At 39.6% G+C, this 22,075-nt stretch overlaps 1 protein-coding gene across 2 annotated transcripts in view; it reads left to right on the forward strand.

The window, feature by feature from the left end:
* The window catches only part of FGD5 (FYVE, RhoGEF and PH domain containing 5), a 110,114-nt gene extending 91,651 nt beyond the window's left edge, over window positions 1-18,463 (forward strand). For both annotated transcript variants that reach the window (XM_056334432.1, XM_056334433.1), the window contains exons 13-21: window positions 796-879; window positions 2,477-2,556; window positions 6,452-6,551; window positions 8,699-8,836; window positions 9,929-10,031; window positions 11,790-11,920; window positions 13,605-13,733; window positions 15,456-15,604; window positions 16,350-18,463. In XM_056334432.1, coding sequence (XP_056190407.1) covers window positions 796-879; window positions 2,477-2,556; window positions 6,452-6,551; window positions 8,699-8,836; window positions 9,929-10,031; window positions 11,790-11,920; window positions 13,605-13,733; window positions 15,456-15,604; window positions 16,350-16,386 — 951 coding nt within the window. In that variant the 3' untranslated portion in view covers window positions 16,387-18,463. The remainder of the gene's footprint in view (window positions 1-795; window positions 880-2,476; window positions 2,557-6,451; window positions 6,552-8,698; window positions 8,837-9,928; window positions 10,032-11,789; window positions 11,921-13,604; window positions 13,734-15,455; window positions 15,605-16,349) is intronic.
* The last annotated feature ends 3,612 nt before the right edge of the window (window positions 18,464-22,075 follow it).

The following is a 22,075-nucleotide window of genomic DNA, read 5'->3' on the forward strand; positions in this document are numbered from 1 at the left end:
TGCAGTAATATCTATCATTAAGCTAGGAAAATGGCAGAGAAGATCTGATCCTATTTACTATAAACTTTGAAAAACATGCCCTCCGCAAGCAGCTGTGAGAAGTATGGAAATATTTGGAGTGTTAATTTACAGATTATTTTTCCTCATAAAATGAAAAACGTTTCTCATTTTTGCCCTTTCATGGTCTCTGCTGTGGCCCACAGGCTCACCAAAGCCATCTGATGTCGAGGCGAGTTTTGCTAGCAGTACAGTTACTACTCTTAAATATCCAAACCATTCCTCCCTGAATTGTTCCTCCAGACTGTGGCACCTCTCTTCACCCCCGCTTCCTTTTTGTCCAGAAAATGGAAGTCTGTGAAGGCGAGCCCTACCCCTGGGCTCACTGCCGTTTCACTGTCAGGGGCACCCTGTGAGAGTCAGAGTTGCAGCATTCTAGGCAGTTAGTTGGTACTGCCAGGTAGTAAATGCAGGGCCTGTCTTCTCAACTTGAACATGGTGTTGCGCTTAAAACAAGCAGTTGTTTCACCCAACCTGAATGTAAAAGAGCTGATTATCTACTTGCTTAGCCACCAGCAACAGTCAAAAATGGGAAGACATCAAAGTCCTGGATGCAGACGCCCCAGAGTTTTGTGGAAATGCAGGTCTTAATCTAATCTGTGAGGCTTGGGCCTGTCTTTCTAACAAGTCCTAGCAGTTCATCAAGTTACTGCTTGTTCTGGGTATTCTCCCCAGGAGTAATGGGCAAGCCTGTAAGCCATATTGCAAATTATTGATTTTGTCTTTCTTTTCATATAGATGAATGATGTTCTGCTGTACACATATCCCCAGAAGGATGGCAAATACCGACTGAAAAACACCTTGGCTGTGTCAGGCATGAAGGTAATGCCTCATCTGTATTGTAGTCTGGAATTAAAGTTGTATAGTGGGCTGTTAGTGCTTTGCTGGTTTATGTCTCATATAGAGCAAGGGGAAAGAGGCGATGGACCTGTTGTCAGGGTATTCCCTTGCCTCTTACAGGAGACAGAAGGAAAAATAATATAAAGCAAACATAAAAGATTATCTATAAGGCTGTGACTTAGAATGACAGCCTTATTCAGGCTACATAAATAATACAAGCCAAAATCAGATTTGCCATCTGATAATGAAACTGGAGACAGAAAAGATTTATTACCCTGTTTTGTCCATTCCCTTCTTCATGTCTCCAGCCAATGCATGGTTGTTCCCTACAATATATTCACTAGGCCTTAGTCTGCCTGGTCTTAAAATCCCACCATTCAAAATTTAAATAAGCTTTCACTTGTTTGGTTTTCATGTGCCCTTTAACTGTTTTCATCAAAAGCATTAATGTGTTCAAAAAGTGATTAGCCAACTTCACAGGGAAAAGGTATATTGGGAGCTATTACATGCAATGATATAAACACAGTCTCTTCTTCAGTAGATTTCTAAATTGCAAATTACAGAAACTGAACAAAATTGTACTGCTCTTACACTCTTTCCCTAAGCATTTACTGGCACCAGTACCTGTGCAACAGGAGATATTGGTCTGGAGGCGTCTTTGCTTCTTACCTAGCCATCCATTATGTACCTCCCACCAAGAACATTCATAACTGTTCTATAGCTAATGTGCCAAGTTGTATTTGTGTGAAAGAGGACTTGAAGTGGCAAGTCAGAAGTCTGGAGAGCTAGGAAACATGCAAGATGACTATTACTAATCATTAATTCCAATGGAATGACATGGGTGGGTTGAGGTGTTAGGAAAAGGTGGGAGGGATCTGTTAGTCTGAAACTAACTGTGAGTTCCCAGCAAGGGCAGGAATCACCAAAACACTCTACCATTAAGTGAAAACGAGTTGCAGCGCAGATACTTGTCAGGGTACATTTGAAATGCTCAGTCACTGGCACAACAGATGCTAGTAACAACATATCAGTACCATGAAGCTACCTTTCTCCCATGTGGCTGTTGCTATTAGTAGGCAAGTAACACACTACATGGCAGGGAATAGTTTTTAGCTGAGCTGTAGCTTTTAAGTTTGGGGTTTTTTTGCTCTTAAAGAGCCTTGCTGCAGACAGCTGTTCACTAAAGGGCTTCACTGTATAATGTCTGCATGTCAGGAGGAAAGTTATTTCCATTCATTAAAGAATAGCCAAAACTTTTGCCCAAATTAGTCTATCGCTTGTCAGACTAAACATCTCCTAAGCTTGTCAAAACTGAACCCTGACTGATACTTTATCCTTACCTTTACAGTTGGATTATCTTTTCATTTAGCACCACCACCTTATTGAAATAGAGAGCTTTTTTCCTCATTACACCAGCAATATAAAAGACAGAAAACCCTGTCTGCCCACCTCTTTGCATTGAAATAGGAAACAGGTGGCTGGGACGTCATAGTTCCATAAGCATTAAGACTTATATGATATACTGGTTATAGACAGTTTAACTCATGTCCACATTCACGTTCATGGCATTTATTTCTAGGTCAGCCGCCCAGTGACAGAAAAAGCCCAAAACGTCCTGAAGATTGAATGTGATGAATATTGCCTGACCCTGTCAGCAAGGTACTGTCCCCAAACAGCCATGGCAGAGGGTGTTAAACTCTAGAGCTGTGTCTCTAGATTAGTCTAACCAATACCCAAGACTTAACTGGTGTCTTTTTTAACTCAGTTTCAGTCTGTGCTATTGTGACAGACAATGGCTGAGTGCTTGATTACACAATGAAGATATTCATTATAAATGCAAAGCTCATAAACTGTAACTAATTCAACTCGTATGCTGAATAAAGATTAGAAGGTGGCTTTTGATGATGTCTTAAAGAGAAAGGAAAGAGAAGAAAGTGTGTTACTAAGAGGCCTGAGACCTTTTCATTATCTTTTCACACTTTTCATCACACTTGTTCCTTGTAACACTAATAGTGTGTTATATCTCCCTTCCATAAGTTCACTTGTTGTCTCATACCACTAGGGTTGTAAAACTGCTGGAGAAAATAGTAAAAATACCATGCAACAGATAGAAAAGCATTTAATAGTGCTTAAATGTTGTTATTTATTAATTATTAAGCCAAAATGAAACCTTACTGGCAACCTCATTTGTCTTTCTAATAAAAGGAATTTCACTGATTAGTTTGTGTAGTATTTTCACTCTGCAACTGGGAGTCAGGATCTCTGTCCTGGGATCACAAGTGAACACCAGAAAGAGAATGTAGTTTCTGATAAGAAGATAGTGGTGTACTGTATTTTTGCATGCTTCTAGCCCTGAATAATCCTGCAAATTTACCTAGAGCTACAGTAGAAAGGTGGCTGGCTTGATTTTCAGGTGTAGTTTACTACAAAAGACATAGCACACTAGCAGTGGTATTAAAATTACAACTTCCAAATAACAAGGTCTTCGATGCTTTTAAGCTGACTTTCCCACCATCAGTCTCCAAGTACAACTTGGCTCGAAACACAGCAGACCTCCCTAAGTTACACAGTGCAGTAGAAAGACAGGGAGGGTGCTTTCTTATTCAGAATCAGAATTTGGGGCTCTCAACCTTCTCAGAGCACTTGCCATCTGAGGGCAGTGTTCAGATACCTGTCAAAGCCTTTTTGTCTATTTCCTTTTATAACCAGCAAATGAGACAATACCTGAGATTTTCTTAGAACTGCACACTTGTCATGACCCTCAAAATATACACACAGTACTTCTGAATTAGCCAGTTACAAAATCAGGATGCGTACAGCCTTTTTGTATTGCAGAGGGGAAATAGCTCCTGCATGTCTCCTTTATTCAGGGAAACTGAAGTTGGCATCCCTAATGAGAAGCCTGGGATGTTCTGCTTGCATTGTTATGTTGTTTCTTTGCCTTTTGTACTCATACCAGGTCTGTGCTTGGTTAGCCTAAGCAACCACATGAGGCCACTGGAAGCTGTGTTTCTTTGGTAGTAGATAGAACCAGGGCCTGGGACTAAGCTTTCCTTTCTGATAACAGCCAGTGGGAGACTGCCTCTTACCAGAGCACTGGGGTAGAGCCCCTTTCCCTTCCTTGTGCTGCTCATTCTGGGACCAATCTGCCATAAGTCATCCAAGAATGTCTCTTCCTCTCCCTTTCTGTACTGGCTCGCAGAGCTGATGAGACACCAGTGGGACGGCTTGCTCTCCTAACCCCACTGCACAACATCCTTGGCTACTTTCACTGAAAGGAGCATCAAAGACAGAAAAGTACCATCAAGCGTCCCTAAAGACTGTATCTTTTACCGCTTACACCCAAGTGCTGCAAATTTGCACAATCGCAACCCAGACCTCAATGTCTTTACACTTGTACGAGACAAGGTGAATGCATTGAGGAAATACATCATGACTGCCAGGCAGTAAAGACAGTAGAATGAGGATGACCAAAGCTTAGAAGACAGCATGGCTATATGAGCAGATGGCACTGTAAAGTCTTTACATCTCCTGCTGAAAATAGCTCACTCATCCAAAGAGCCATGTTATTGGCTTGCAGTGAGCTGGTAGCAGATCTGAGCACAGAGCCTTTATGGAGATGGCTTATACTGCTCTTAGACCTTTTTTTTTGCATTTCAAAAATGTTCTTCTTGGACACAGGGGTAACTATGTGGTGCTCATATAAAATACTAAAGCACTGGGAGAATGTAGCCAGTGCTGCCACCCTTTTAAGGCTAATTCAGAGTCACAGATAGCACTGTGACAAGACAAAATCCCATCCCAGTCCAGACCACTTTCTGTGTTCCATAGATGCCTCCTGCTGTCCTCTCTATATGCTTAAGGATGCTCTGAGCCTTCATGCAACCAGTGAAATAGCTAATTAAGAATAGGCCAGTGCCAACTGACATAATTTATCTTACTCATCAGCAAACAGGTGTTATTGCCACATTTAGACCTTAATTACCTGTGATTACTGCCTACAGATGTTTAATGGAGTGGAGAAGAGGTTAAAGGGGCCAGTTAGGTATCAGGCTTTTAACAGCAGATTGTCTCTCTTATCTGTCCTTTCCAAAGTGGCTTTAATTTACATCAGTATATGGGCCATGATTTCCTCTGATTTTTGTAAATCATTACTTAATTCTCAAATTAAGAGAATTTCCAAGAAAGAATTAGGAAGAGACAGGTTAAAGCTAGGACTTCTTTTAGTGCTTTGCAGGTTGTGAACATGATTTGTCCGGAAGATACAGACATCTTCAGCTTTCTTAGAAAGTGTAATTTAACAGGACTTTTGGTAGTAATAAGGACTGACTAGTAGTGTGACTCTTGCCAGAGATGATCTCCTACAATATAGCCCCTTGGCTTGCAGAAATTAGACTATATGCAGTAGATACACTGGTTCAGTTTCTGCTCCAGGCTTCTTGAATTTTAGAGGCTGGTGTATTTCAGACAAGGGATTATGCTCTTGGTGCTCTTGATGCAAAGTCAGAGATCATTGATAAAATCTGGCATTTCCTCTCTTTTTGTCCTTTTTTTTTCTTTTCTTTTTTTTTTTTTTTTAAGACTACAAAATATAAATTGTTCTCAGATGTCTTGCTTGGTGGCCTTCATGAGGACAGTGTGAGGAAATCACAGCTGAACAGCAGCTGGCAATGATGCCACTGCTAATTTTTACAACAAAATCTAGTGGGTAGCTTTAATGTGAATGTCTAGTATGATTTGGGGAGGGAAGACCACACTGAGTTGCATTCCCTCCTGTGACTGATGCTGGGAACAGCTAGAGCTGTGCAGTTTCAGATGGACAGGAAGTGCACAGCTTGAAGTCACAGCAGGAAAACCAGCTAACACAGGCAGGACAGCTTATGGCTGTAACAGAGCAAATGCGTCTGGTAAGTAACAGAGAGTAAAATCCCTGCTGCTTTTCTGGGATATCTAGACTAGCAGGGAAGCACAACGCGCTCGCTGTTTTGCCTTGTGCAAAGGGAGCATCTAGAGGCCAGTCTGGAGAACTACTGGCCTCCATCCGTAACTGCAACTAGAGGGAATGCAGAACTTCCTTCCAAATTGCTGTCCTGGCCTCTTGCTGGGAGACTGGAGATTGTCTGTGATGAAGCTAGAGGAAGATGAAAGTATTCACATATCTACCATAGGTGACAGATTTCCGCATTTCCCAAACACACAGATCATCTAAGCATCCCACTGTAGAGATAAGCATTAACATGCTTACTTTGCACAACCCCTGCAAATACTACATGCATGGAGTGCCTAAAACCTAGGGCAGAAATGACGGAAAAAAAAGAGACATTTCATATTGTCCTGTGTGATCTAGGATTGAGCACTAGGATCTACACTAATCATCCTGCTTAGTAAGTCCAACAGTCAATTTTCTTCCTGGTCAGAAAATTACCAGATCAACACAGCAGTGCAGAAAAGCAAACATTCATAAAGTGAAGCTTTTCTCCTCTGATCCAGAAACAGCTTGTTTCAGTCCCTGCTGTGCATGGCACTGACTGCTCTGCTGTATTTCGTTCCACAGCTCTTGCTCAGAAAGGGATGACTGGTACAGCTGCATCAGCAGACACATCCCAGATGACTACAAAGCTCACACCACTTCCACTTTCCACAGCAGCGTGGAGGTAAGAGGAGGCCAAGTCTTTCAATGCTTGAAAAAGAAGGGAGAGGGTGGAGAGAGAGAGAGGAAAGGAGGAGAGCTGTAAAATGCAGTGTTCCTAGCGGCAAGACTTCTTACTGTTTCCACTTAAACCAACATGCCAAGCTCAAACAATGAAGTTCATCACAGCTCATGGGCCACCTCTGAAATGTTAATCACACTCTATACTCCGTGGTCTTCGCTTAAACAGGAGCTCTTCTGGAGGAAGACTGTTTTGTCCTAAAGGGTGACTATTTTGGATGAACTAAATATAGCTACAAACTTCACAGATTTTGAGAAAACCAACCTACACATTACTTAGAGTTATATCATATACACAATGAAGTCCCTGCCTCTACAAGCCCCACAGCAATATTCAATTTGTACCAACACAGCTGATGTATGTTATTGTTATCCCATTAATTTCAGTTGTACTGCTCCCAGTTAAGAAGGCAAAGAATGCATCTGACAAAAAGTAAAAATGCTATTTCAGGTTATGTTGAACACCACTTTTATTAAATAGGCTAATTGGGGAAAAAAAAAAGAGTGCTGGTGAGGGCACACCTGGAGTGCTGTGTTCAGTGCTAGGTTCCCCACTGCAAGACTGACATGGACATACTGGAGAGAGTCCAACAAAGGCCACGAAGATGATGGAAGGGACTGGAGCAGCTCTTCTGTGAGGAAGCGCTGAGAGAGCTGGGACTGTTCAGCCTGGAGGAGGGAAGGCTCAGGGGGGATCTCATCGATGTATGTAAATACCTGAAGGGAGGGTACAAAGAAGATGGAGCCAGGCTGCTTCTCAGTGGTGCCCAGTGACAGGACCAGAGGCAACAAGCACAAACTGAAACACAGGAGGTTCCCTCAAACATCAGGAAACACTTTTTTTTTTTTTTGTCACTCTGAGGGTGACTGAGCACTGGCACACATTGCCCCGGGACTTGTGGAGTCTCCATCCTTGGAGATACTCAAAAGCTGCTGGACAAGGTCCTGGGCAGCTGGCCCTGGGTGGCCCTGCCTGAGCAGGGGGGTTGGACTAGATGATGTCCAGAGGCCCCTTCCAACCCCAACCAGTCTGTGATTCTGTGATTTAATTTTTGAAGACTTCAGAAAGTAAAAAATTAATTAAACCCAACAAAACAGGATTTTCCTTCTGGCCTGAAGCCAATATACTTCCAAATATTTAACAAGAAAAAATTAGAAATTAGTTAATATAGCTACCTAAACCAGATCCTTTTTCAACAAATGAAAAAATACTTTATTTTGTAACTCTTCTTCTCATGTAAACGTGAATGTGCACAAAGAGTAGTTTGATGTTTCTGTGTTTCAATCCTGTTTGTCTGCAGAAGCCTGATTTCCCCACAGAAAACCCTCCTGACAAACAGTTCTTCAACAGCACAAGAGCTTGCACTACTTGCGCCAAACACTAAGCTGCTGTGAACTGACAGTGAGGTACCTGTAATACTTTGGTGCTGAACCTGCAGTAACACAGCTTCTCAGCACAGTTCATTAGATTGTATTCAGTTCCACATCGAGCATGGCTCCCTTGCTTGGAGCAAAGGCACCTGTACAGCACAGTAACGTGGTGCATTCTAAGAAACAGGAACAGTGAATACGTTTTCTAAAGCTGCTTACCTATATTCAGATCAGCCATGGAAAGCACGCATCAGATTTGGATTGTGTGGGGATAAATTTAGTTTTACTGTTTTCTGTACTCTCTTGTCCCTGACCTGTCTCAAGGTGTGATGACACAGAGCTCAGACCCTTTTCAACTGAAACCTATAGAACTTTTAAAAGATATTATTTCAATAGCTGTTAATAAAAAGATGGCTTTCACTTATGTTCTCACCTGCAGTGAACCAGATCCTTGTCTGATGTGGAAGAGTGTCAGTGCCTGACCAGTAATAGATCTACATGGATTTTTACCTGTTGTGACCCTGGCTTTAACAGCACCATGAACTGACTGGTCACAGTCTTTCCGTGCTGAAGCAGCTGTATCTAACTTACAAGGTGCATTAGGAATTAGAAAATATGGGTATCTTAGCAGGTGAAGGACTGAAATGAGAGGAGAATTGTATGTAATGGAGTAGGGCTGACTGAATGCACTTCAGACAATTTGTCTTGTTTGATTTTAAGCTAAGAGAAAGACTTGGAATACCCTTGGGTGAGAGGCCTCCTACTTTGGTGCCTGTGTCCCATGTCATGATGTGCATGAACTGTGGCTGTGACTTTACCCTCACATTGAGGAGACATCATTGCCATGCCTGTGGGAAGGTAAGACCAGTACAAGCTTCTCAGGGAGTCTTTATTCACACTTCTATGACCCTGGCTGCCACTGCTGTAACTTCTGCAAACTTGTAGCATCATCAAGACCAGAATTTGATTTGTCACAGAACCTGTTAGTCCTTTGCTAAATTAGTAATTAGGTTTCTAATGACTCTAGTAGGAAAAACAGTAACCTTCTCTTGAGGGTCAAATTAATTCCCAAGGGTTCGTAGTTGAAGGCTTACAGGATAATTGTTGCTGAGTCTAGCCAGTACATCTGATATACAGTTAGCTCTAGAGACAATGAAACAATACAGTAAAAATACAGTCTCTGTTCTGGACAGGGCAGTAGCACATCTAGTCCATTTCCTGTCCCTGAGAGTAGCTGGTAAAATTATCTTCCAAGAAAAGTGAAGAAACTCAGCAGTAGAGCATGGTTTGGTCAGTGACCAAAGGGATAGTTTCCTCTGTGCTCCACAGAAGAGCTGCTGCCTTTTGCCCTAAAGCCAAGGGGATTTATAAGCTTTCTTGGTTTTCTCCCTTTATCACTGACTCTGGAGATTGTGTGTACACATAAACCTGCAGTCCTGTTTTAAACCATAGCTGTCTTTTAGCCTCAGTGATTTTTATTTTTTTTAATCAAACTACCAGTGATTTTTGTCAGTATGAGAAAGCATTTACTTTATCTTTTTTCTAATTCCACAGAGAAAATCAGCCTGTACTTATGCAGGGACAGTAGGAACATGCAAGCTTCCTTAGGAAAACAATGTTACTAACAAAGCTAAGAAAACAGAAGTAATACTAAAATGGTCTTTCTGTAATTCACTGGTAGAGAAGGTATAAGTTCCTGGGGAGATGGGCATAGCAGTGGTGTGTAACCAAATACAGTGATCAATTCTGCTTGGCTTACAACAGGGTAAAGCAATCACATTTCATCCAGTAGACTTACCCTGACTGACACAGTTGTAGGAGAGGGAGTCGTCTAGTCTACTATGCATCTTCCTCCCCCAGCCAGTTCTGAGGATTTTTTTTTTGTATAAGCATATATATATATACACACATTTAAATTATATTTACATGCATTTCTCCTTGCTGAAACAGATTGTATGCCGAAATTGTTCAAGAAACAAATACCCTATGAAGTACCTCAAAGATCAAGCAGCCAAAGTCTGCGATAGCTGCTATGTGGAACTTAAGAAAAGAGGTAAGATTCCTTCATTCTTGGCAAAACTGACAAACCCACTTCCTGCCTGAATAATGGGGAGGCTTTAGGATTTGCTTAGCATGTTGTGTTTTGTTAAAGAGGATTTCTCATTTCAAGCATGAGACATGTGTATTGAGGTCCCAGGAGCACCAGACTTGTACCGCAGCTAAAACTGTTTTAGCAAGCCAGGCTCGCTGAGGGCTCCCCCGGTCTTTTGATAAACCAGAATAATGATAAGAACTATGTCCTCTGAGGAGCAGCTGAGGACATGGGGTTTGTCTCACTTGGAGAAAAGGAGGCTGAGAGGTGACATAATTGCTTTCTGCAGCTTCCTGAGGCGGCAACATGGAAAGGGAGGTGCTGATCACTTCTCCCTGGGATACAGGGACAGGATGCCTAGGAATGCTTCAAAGCTGTGCCAGGGAAGGTTCTGATTTGACATGAGGAAACATTTCTTTACCCAGAGGTTGGTCAGACACTGGAACAGGCTTTCTAGAGAGGTGGTCGATGCCCCATGCCTGTCAGTGTTTAAGAGATGTTTGGACAATGCCATTAATAACATGGTTTAGCTTTTGGGCAACCCTGAATTGGTCAGGCAGTTGGACTAGACAGTTGTAAGGTCCTTCTAACTGAACTGTTCTATTCTGTGATGTAATTATAAGTGATAGCTCCTCACCATAATTTCAAATGAATTATCCATTAAAGTAAAACAATGGCTTTACTGTTCCTTACTGTCCTCATCCCTGTTGTAGCTTTTACAAAAAGAAATGCTGAGGTAAAGTGCAGAGTCACTAAGAGCTTTTCTACATGGGGAATTAATCTGGTTACAAATGAAAGCATGAATTCAAAGCAGAAGAGCTACTGCCTAACTAGAACTCTGTATTATTGTCCTATTATATGTCCCTTTCCTGATTTAGATACATACCCAAATCAAAGATAAAAGGGGGGGGGGGGGGGGGGCAGGTGTTACATAGATATGAACAGAGAATGAACAGGAAATAAAGTTCTTGCACAACTATTCATGCAGACAGTCTCTGAAAGTAGGCATATTGTACTGTTAAGGATGAAAAGGTGGGGACAGATGAAGTTTAGTTGTTTCATTCTGATTAAAGAAATTCACACTAGCCAAGCAAATACATGAACAGATACTGTCACAACAGCCAAAACCACATACCCAAGCTTTCTTGCGTCCAAGAAATGATAACTCAGATTTGTGTTAAAACAATGCTGTGCTTTATACTAAGAGCTTCCAGATAATATGTGTTGCCAGAAGTGAGATCATGAAGATATAAACTCAGATGAGTGGGGTTAATGTAGATTGATAGTGACAGAATAACTGTCTTCCATGCGGAACTCAAAGAGAATGGGTCATACAGAAAGAATGTCCTATTAGTGAATCTACCCTGCAAAGGTGTTACAGAACATCGGGGGTATAGACAGAAAAGCCATTTGTTTAATGCTGATTTTAAATTAGAAGAAAACAAGCTGTGTTTTGTGCTTTGTCAGCTGTCTTGCAGGTTTCTTTCAAGTAGCTGTAGGTTATTGCCATTAACCTAGGTTGCTATGAAGCCCACCCATCTAATCAGACTTAAAGGGGTGATTGGAAAGAAAAGCTAAAATAAAAACTGGCTGTGGAAGAGGCACTGTATTTTCCTTAGTTATCTGCATTAGTGTGTTGTGTGTCTTTTACCCTTAGTCTGATATATACTGATTCATCCATTTCCCCCTTTCCCTTTCTGAATTTTCTTAATCTTTCAGAGCGGCCACTAAGTGTGAGCTTCCCTCCAACTTCATCCAGGTGTTCAAGCAGTGCCTTCTCCTCTGTCTTCCACAATATTCATTATACATCTTTTAAGAAACAGAAGAAGATCCCTTCAGCTCTTACAGAGGTAGGACCAAGCTGTCTGAGAAAGGCAATGAACTGCAGAGAACTGTGTACTCATACTTCAACAGCTACGTTTATAATTCATTCTGTGTGCAGTGGGCTCAGCCCATTTTCATCATGCAATTATTTTTTCTGTTTTTCATAATAGTGTTTAAAATGCAAGCTTCCTGAGCCCACTGAGATATCCAGTTAGAACAGTGTACTGTAGTTTGCTCATCAACATGTGAAGTCTTTAGAAAACTTAAGATGACTTCAAAGTACTACACAGTACAAGGCAGATCACAGACAATGACAACTATCAAATGAGCATGAGATACTGTTGACTTGTTACCTTTTTTTGATAAGACCCTTACTTGTGAAATCTTACTTTGATTTCAAGAGAAATAAAATACCACTTAGGAAATAGCATCTGGTCTTTGGCAATCAATTCAGGAGCATACATGTTTAAGCAGGTACTTTCCTGCCACCCCACACCAAACTATTTCAAATCAGATGGGTAAAATCTTGATCCCACCAACATAAACAAAACTTCCACCAATTTCAATGGGGCCAGGATTTCTCCAGCTATATTAGTTTTCTTTCCAGGAACAAGGTGCCAATCATGTTGATGTAGTCTCAGTAGCCAAGCTGCCCATTGAACTCAAGCACAGTAAGGTACTTCCATTTCACTGAAATCAGCAGGTATTTATCGTTGTATTAGAGAACAGGGTGCACATGTCTTGCTGAACTCATTGTACAGCCAAGACACTGGAATTTCTTGACGTGTGTTTACGTTGAGGTGAAACTGAGCCAGAGATACAAGCATGTAATACAAACACACAAATCAAATACTGAAAGAACTGGCAGGCAAAATTTCAGTCCCGTTAGGAAAAAAGCATTGCCTTTCTACCACAAGGGGGCAGCACATGTTTGTTAAGATGGACTGTCGCACAATAGCAGTGCTCTGGAACTCTTGCTAACTTGCTTTACCCTGGTCCTGAAACATTTCCGTTCTCCAGCAAAACACTGCTATAGTACTGCTCAGTTTTCTGTCTGTGACACAAAAGCTGGTTTTGAATCTCTGCCCATTGTTTCCAAGTGCAATACTATCGCGATTTACTCCTGTAACAAATAACATACACTGCAGTGTTTGTGCGTGTATAGTTCCATCTACTCGAACTCCAGATCTTTAAGAACATTAAGCACTTAAATCTCAAAATACTTCTGTGAGAGGGTTTACTTTTCTCAGAAATATTATTTCACAAATGAAACCAAGTCATAGTCAAGTGATTAACATAAACTGATATAAAACCATTGCAAAGTCCTAAATATACCCACATCGTAAAAGTGTTCAGCCACAAGACTGTAAGTCTTGTTTGGAAGCATGTACTTTTAATATACCCAAAAAAACAGACCTGGGAAAAGGGACAAGTCTGGCTTCTCAGAACACAGCTGTAAACTTGCTGACCTCAATAATAACTCAACTGTGTATTTTCCATCAGAGTTACTGAGAACTAAGTTTAACCAGAATCTTCAATTAAAAAGAACTGTAATACTATGCTTATATTTTTCCTGTCTCGATATTTTTAATGGTCTACTTACAGTTTCAGGGACATAGACCTGATTGTCTGGTGTGATGTGAAGACACTTAATCAGGAGGGAAAAAGCCTTTGTTGTTACAAATCCTAATTTCTCCTACTCTGCTCTAGGTGGCAGCCTCAGGAGAGGGAGCTACCATCAGTGGTTACCTCAGCAGATGTAAGAGAGGCAAAAGACACTGGAAGAAACGGTGGTTTGTTATCAAAGGCAAAGTCCTCTACACCTACACAGCAAATGAGGTACTGTGCAAACTGACTTGAAATAGTTTCCTATCTGTGTTCCCTTCTTTACTCTCTACAGGCAGCACAAAGAAATGTGAAAGGTGTAAATGGCAGTTTTCACAACTACCCGCCTTCTGAGTCCTGGTCCTAACAGACCGAGTCCCCAGGCAGCAGTCCTTGTCTCAAGGGGCCCAGCCACAGCCTTAGCTGGGTCTTGGCAACCTCTTCACAAACAGCCCCTCGTTATTTGACTTTTTGCTATACAGGCTATTACAAACTGTCACCCACTGTGAACCTTAGTCTACATATTCACACCCAAAGACTTCAAGATCCTTAGGGATTTTCTGGTGCACTGGGTAACTGCCAGCTATTTTGTAGATAGATGGTGCTGTGATCCATTTCTGGTGGGAAGGAGAATCTTGTAGTTTTGCAAGTATAAACAGGACATATTTGTCCTACCAGTACCAACAGTGAAAGACAGCAGGCAGTCTGCAGAAGTGAGAAGAATGCCTTCTGTATTGGCCTGTAAACTCTTCCTTACAGCCAAGGAGGTTTGATATCAACTACATTTATGTATTTTGTCTCTTCCCAGTCCCTTTTCATATTTTAATTTCTTGCCCTTTTTGAACAGCTGCAATATAAATAAACTTAAAGTGTGACATAAAGTTTGGTTATAACTGACCAAATTCATAAGCAAAGCATAAAAATTCATTTTACTGAACAAAGGACACATAGTGCCAGAACTGTTGCAACAGCAATATTTGGTATTTTAAGCCCTCTGAAGACTTCGCAAACATCAATTATTTAAACTCAAATCATCACCACGGTGGTTGCACGAAGCAACATTATCCTCTTTAAACAGATGAGGAGAATGAGGCAGAAAAGACCATGATTTGGCCAGCAATTTAGACCATTAGCATCAAATTCCGTATCCAATACATTTACCTTACACCTCTGCTAATCTTAAAAGCGATCATTTCTGGTTCAACAACAGGGAAAAAGCAACAGATGGCTAATTACACTTTGCATTCCCAGTTTGAAATTTAGGTCCTAAAAGCAGAGGCAAGGGCAACATACACTTATGGAAAACATTACCTAAATACGGTGACCAAAACTGCTTCTATCAGTAACATCTAAACTGCAATTCGGTTAAAGCTTATTGTTGTTTTGTTTTTTTTAACTTGTACAAAGCAGCCTCTGGCAAGCAAAATTCATTACCAGCTCAGAAATTTCAAAGCAGCATTTTGGGAAGCAAGTGTGCTGTTTGAGACTGCAGATTTCTAAGAAAGTTGCTAGTGCTATGAAAGGAAACGACAAGGTACCAAAAAGACTACTACTCATACTCAGCAGATAGAAATAGTGAAAAGGAACAAAACTGGGAATGGTAGCTGCTATACTGTCTCACACTCTCAGTAACCTCTAGTTGGCCTCCTGGACCATTACATCAAAGACAGTCATTACAGTAACGGCTAATATGACCTTCATGGTCATGTGGATGATCACGAAGAACTGGACTTTTGGAGGTGGTATCAGAGTTCAGGATTAAGACTAGATAAAAAAGTGCAGTACACCGGCATTTCTTCTGTTTGGGTGTGACCCACCAGTGCAGCAACAGAATCACACTACTGCTTATGTAGCCCTGTCAGGTAGGGGTTGTATCATTATTTGGTTTTCAGAAACAGCCCTCAAACTGTTCCAAGCCTTCTCTCAAAATCTTGTTCACTTCTTGTTTGCTTTCAGGACAAAGTTGCGACAGAAAGTTTGCCTTTGTTGGGTTTCACCATTGCCCCAGAAAAGGAGGAAGGAAGTATGGATACAGTTTTCCATCTCTACCACAAGCAGACTCTCTTTTATAGCTTCCGAGCAGAGGATAACAATTCAGCACAGAGGTATGGAGGCAGACTTCCACACCAGCCAGTGCACAGGTCCGGAAGCTTATGTAGGGCTTTTCCCTCCTCTTCAGAACGCCTTCATGACAGAGGAAACAGCTTTCAGAGTACTGATTAAGCCCAACTGCATCTGACTGGCCTGGGTGACATTAAAAATCTACCTGGTGCTTTTTAGTTCCTTCAGGAAGGGGAATCTGCTCCCTTGTATAGGTAAAGAAGAGGCTGCGTCTCAAGAGTCATGCCTAGAAGTCTGTCAAATGTGACTACTGTACAGAAACTTCTCTGATTTATGTGTTCTATTTATCTGTCTCTTCATTTCCTCATAAACAAATTCTTTTTTAGATTTTCCATTCTAATGCTACTCTTTCCACATAATAAAATAGTTAATGAAATTAGTAATAAAAATGCCAGAACCTCAAGACACACAGGGAAGGAATGAGTGTTTCTGGGAGGTTTTGTTGCTTTTAGACATACTTTAGTGGTTTGATCTTTCCTATTCTAAGACAGCACTTGTACTATCTTTGAGATTTTACAATAAATTGTTGGTTAAGTTTGTACTAGAATGCAAAATCCTAGTACCCAGTTCCCTGCTTTAATCATAAAACTATAGTTTCTCATTAGAGTTGGGATGGCAAATACAGTCCTCTTCAGGCTTTATGTTCTTAAGATACTTACTTTTCTTAAGATACCCATGTTCCTAAAGCGTATATAATTTGTACCACTTTTTCTTTCCTGCCCTTTTTAGGTGGATTGAAGCCATGGAAGAAGCATCCATATTATAGCAGCTATCATTCAATGAACTTGGAATAAGTGATCAGATTTCTATACACTTCCAGCAATCCTCTTCTGTCTTACAAAACTGAACAGTGTATTTCAGACAAACTGGCTACATACACTGGATATGAACTGTTTCCAGATTGCTCTTTTTGCTTCCTTCCTTTACATCCAAATTTTTTGCAAATAGAAACTTTTAAATAGAGAATATTTATGGTGATCTTTATGTCCATGCAAGTTCAGCCTATGCTATAAGCTTCTTCTCTGGTCCCACAGTAAACCAAGTCTAACATCAAGACAAGAAAATACATGAAAATACTGACTACAGTAAGTAATGGGCTCAATTTTACTTACTCTAGAGCACTATCATATTTCATTGGGTTGGTTTTGATGTCTATCATGAAATGAGAAAAAAGGCAGTAAACAACAAATGCTCATTTAAAGCACTTTATTTTTTTATTGAACCACAGATTCATTTTTTTCATGTTTCTAAAGAGTTCTGTGGCCTGATTAATTACTCATCCATTAACAAGTGCCAGCATGAAATTTTGCCCCATGTATGCTAAATTGTTTCCACAAAAAATGAATGAACACTACATTCAATTTACCTGGTCTACCAACACTTCACTGGCTATAATCCAGGATAATTACTTTCTATCAATTTATAATTTTACACAGATCACTGTATAATTTATGTTAAAGTGTTTAATTTCATAGCACTGTAGTACTCTGAAATGCACTCCAGTAGCTCTACAAATCCAGACACTAAATTACATCACTTCTCCCTAAATACTGCATCAGACTCAAACCCAAAGGTTATTTTTAATTTATTATAAACCTACAGACAGTTTTTATTTAACACTAGTCTACCTAATAGTGTTAAGATTTTTATCTTCTATTTAAATAGTCTATATTTTCAAAGCTCCTGTTGTTTCTGCTGTTCTTGTTATGAAAACTGTCATAAGAAGTTTAATATAACCAGCACACCATTTGAAATATGCTGGTCGGCTGAAATGCACTTGTCTGAACCTGCTCTGCTGGAGTGCTTTGGAGCTCCTGTGGCTAAACGTATCTTACACCAGACTGCTGTTGTGCACTACATCTCCCAGGCTGAATTCTCAGCAGCCAAGTATCTGTATGACTTCAAAGATACTGTGCTGCTTTACACCAGCTGAGGATACAGATCTCTGGAGTTTGGGGGGTTGGTTTTTTTGTTGTTTTGTTGGGTTGGGGTTTTTTTAGTGTTTTGTTGTGTTTTTTTTTTATAAAGATGGTTGAGAAGTGGTATTCTAATCATTGCAATAAAATGGTTTTATGTCCTATATTTGTCATAATATTTGACTGAAGAATAGAATGGCATTTATGATTAAAATATATCTTTGTATAAAAATACCATGTTCAAGAATTTACTTACATTAACATATATTGGTGGGATTTTTATTACTTTGATTTTTCCCTTTCTTCAAGAAGTTTAATGGATATCTGAATTTTTAACCCTAAAAACTGTTTAGAATTGTCCATATTTTTAAAGGTCTATAATATGTATCCAAATGATAAAGATAGTTCAATTTATCAGCTGGAAAAACAAGCTTAAAACAACAAATACATACCTACCACTAAATAAAAATACAGTTGTTTGGGGGTTTGTTGATACATCTGAGTCTCATATTTTCCTAAAGCAGAGATTATCAAACAGAAACAAGTATGAGAAAAGTAAAAGTTCCATAATCTTTAGTTAATGGATGAACACCAATGTTAACTCTTGGTTTGATGTTAGAACCATGGCCTTGCTACCAATACATTGTAAATGTTTATCCCCCCTTAAAAAGATTTTGCACTGAGAAAAAAATATGAGAATGTTGAATACATTGTAAGATCTCTAACCATGGTCCCAAACAAAACAAAACTGCACTATAGAACAACAGTATTAGGAAGATTTAGGTGCTGACATTTAGTGACTGTTATATGAAGTTTTCAGTTATAAGCAGGAAATGAATACATAAAAATATTTTGTTGTAAAAAATAAGTTACAGTGCTATTAAACATTGTTTTAAGTAATGTGAAAAATAAAAGAGCAAAACATAACTGCAGTTCTACAGGCTATTCCTTTACATTATTTTTACCTTCTTGAATTCCAGTTCTAGTTACTGTAAACGGACATCTATTAACAAATTCTCTGACAAACTAAGGAAAAGCATCAGATCAGAAGATGGTAGAAGAAGCCTTCTGGCAGAAATAGGATTTAGACCTAATTGCTATGATGAAGTCTTTCTGTCCGCACCACATTTACCTTCACTAAAGCCCACCCACCAGTCAACTCAGCTTCAGTTACAGATATAAATGGTCTCAGTACAGCACAAAGAGAGAAAAATAAAAATGTCTTCACAATTTCAGTCCAACTATTAATTTAACTTGAGCAAAGCTAAGCACCAGAGACAGAAATTATCTTCATTTCACAAGTTAATCCAGTAATCACTTTTTAGAAAATTTTAACATCTTAGAATAGAGGTATATAGATACTCACTTTACTATATGCCATTTACTTACAAACAGCTCTTTCTTCCTAACTTGTAGCTAGTATTACTCCTCCAAAACAGATTTTGTTCAACACCTTCACAAAAGTTTCAAAAAAATAATTCAGTAGTAAGTCACAGTGTACTAGCTACTCAGAACAGCACAGCTGCAAGCTGAGCTCATTTGTTTTTTCAGCATTTTCCTGCTTATTTTGTTACTTATTAGAAAGCATTATTAGCTATTATCTGCAACTATTATTTAGATCTATCTTACAGTATATGCCTACTTAAAATATGTTTTTTTAACAGTTATTAAATTATTTTTCCAAATCAAAGTACAAGTCATTCAGAGCTGGAAACTATTCAGACATGACGAGATCCCATGCCATTTACACAAGCACTGCTGGTTTAGCCCTGGGACTACTACCCTTCCCGAGTTGATTCTGCATTGCTTTTACAATTGATGAAAACCCGACAGCTATGAATGCCAGCCAGGCTTTTCCTGTTTGCTTGCTACATTGGTACAAAAGCAATAAAGACTAGTTTGGCTGTAACCACATTCCGTGAATATCACTGGTTGTGAAGGTAAAAAAAAAAAAGTGAAGGGAAAGGGTATTCTCTTGTCACTTGCTGAACCTCCTACATGCTACACTTAAAAACAGTAGTCTAGCTTCACAAGTAACTTGGGAACATTAACATACAGACTTCTATTAAAAATAGTGAGATCCTTCAATCTGGGTAACACTGAGGCACCACATTTGAGCAAGTTTTACAATAAAGTTTCTAGACTCCAGGGCAGGTTTACAGTTCCTTTCAGAGAGACCCAATTATTTTTTTTTAATTATTTATCTTTCCTTAAAGAACTATTTCACAAATATTCAGAACATAAAGCACCCATGAAACAGCACTGTTATTCTTCGCCATGCTTTCTTTATATTATTACTAAATGACAAGGGTTTCACATTCTTTTGATTCTTTTCAAATCAAACTTCCTAAAGAAGTGTTGCAGATTGTTTCTAATATATATGCTTTGGAAAGGCAGGGAATATATTTTACATAAATATGCTCTGATTTTTTCATCTTTTTACTTGTAGTACTGTATTTCTATGTCCTTTCCTCACTCCTCTAAGTTACAATAAACCAGAGGATAGTTTAAACAGCCTAGTAGCTGTCTATATTTTCATTTCACATACTATATGCCACATTATTAACTGTAGTACTTGCCAGCAGACAAATGTGGTCTTAAAGAAAGCACCACAGAACTGGAATTACTTTCTATCCATACTGACAGTTCTTACAGAGTAGTCAGTTCCTGCAGTAATAAATGAGTATGACATATTGAGAGGTCACTTTAGGTGAATTTTGGGGCAGGTTTAGGATTTTGCACTGCTCTTGTTTTTCAGTCTTCAATATACAGCAGTTGTATATTGGTCTTAAAACTGCTTTTTATAAATATTAATGAATAAAAATTTATCTATATTAAATTTCTTAAATAAAATTGAAAATGCTTTCTAGTTTATTCTCTGCAAAATTTCACTTCATAGTACAGCCACTACATGAGAAACATCAACTCTTGGATCAACAAGTTTTATCCTCTACAATCAGAAATACAATTCTCTTGAGTAGCAGAGTGCACAACAAAGTAAGTACAGCATGACTATGCAGCCACAAGACTGCACCAGGATCTGAACCATACGCCTTCTCAGACTACTCTGAGGTCTCAGGTACACGATACTTTCCATATTCCTGCATGCCTTCTAGAATTTTTTGCCTTCCTTCTGATCTGTCCAAAACCAACCGCAATATGCTGGCAGGCCTAACAGAGCTGCAGTCAGTGTGGGATTTCACTGCTGAGCAAGATCACAAAAGAATGCCCAGTCATTAACACAAAGTGATGTAAATCTTAAAAAAAAACCAAAACAAACACCCCCCCACACACATATACCTATATAAAGTCTGCTAAATCCATCAACTTTCACAGCACTTAGTTGAGATTCCTAACATTCCATTTCAGTGCCCAGTGATGTTAGGGTCTGCAGACGAGTTAGTTGACTTTAAAGACTTAGTTGTGTACCTTTAAGACAGCCACAAAGATGTCAAGTATGTAAACATGATGCAAGAAACCGGAACTTAGAACCACAGCACAGAGGCAGGTACAGCAAAAGCAAATAGCAAGCAAGAAGAAGACAGAAAGCCTATCAGCATCTAACACATGTACTATCTAAGAGATATAAGCAATATGTAAAAATAATAAACGCCATTTTGGCCATTTTGTCTGAACCCAACCACATAGATAGAGTGCTTTTGTGTCTATCTCGACTTGAGTCACCACACAGCGATAAATTTTTCACCACAGTGGCAAGAAAGAGTGATTCTGAAAGCATTTAACCACATTACAGGAAACCTTAATCCAACTCTGGTTTTTCATGAATTTGTATTTTGCCTGAGAAATCTTGACTCTGCTGATTCTGCATTAGAACGAAATAAATCTTTGCTCTACCACGTAACTGCCTTCGTCTCAAATAATGACAAACTCCATTTAAAAAAAAGGTCAGTCCACTTCTACTTTCACCAGCTACAGCCCAGTATCAAATAAAAAGACCATGGCCACACACATGTCTGAATGTGCACACAGCACAACTATGCCCTGACCTCAGTACCAAAAGGAGAGCCAAACAGCTTGGTGCACAAGACAAAGGGATCAGGTGAGCTCCACTGTTGTCAATTACATGGTGGAAAACAGCAACTGTTACTCAAGCTTCTGAAGAATAAGCAAGTCCAGTGGCACTATAAACATGGCATTTCAGGATGGAGGGAAGACATTGTGTTCTTTAGTGTTCTCAATATCCTTGTAGCATACTGTCTCAGTAGACAGTGTGCCCTCTATTACTTTAAACTAAACCTAACTGCACATAACGCTCACAGGTTCACTAGAGAAAAGTTCAAAGGCAAATGCCACAGATTGAACCAAGACACCATTGCATTCTGTCCTTGCATATTCTGCAGAGAACAGCAGATACCTTATAACAGATAAGATACAGAAACTTCATTTAAGATGCATCTTTTACTCATTGAAATGTTTAATTCTGACTACCACCTGAGCATCATGAGCGCACGGAATAATGCCACATGCCAATAGCTAAACAACCACTTCCAAATAAACCAGTAGAACTATTCAGAACTC

This window comes from Falco biarmicus, chromosome 4 (assembly GCF_023638135.1).
Source record: "Falco biarmicus isolate bFalBia1 chromosome 4, bFalBia1.pri, whole genome shotgun sequence".
In the NCBI taxonomy this organism is placed as follows: Eukaryota; Metazoa; Chordata; class Aves; order Falconiformes; family Falconidae; genus Falco; species Falco biarmicus.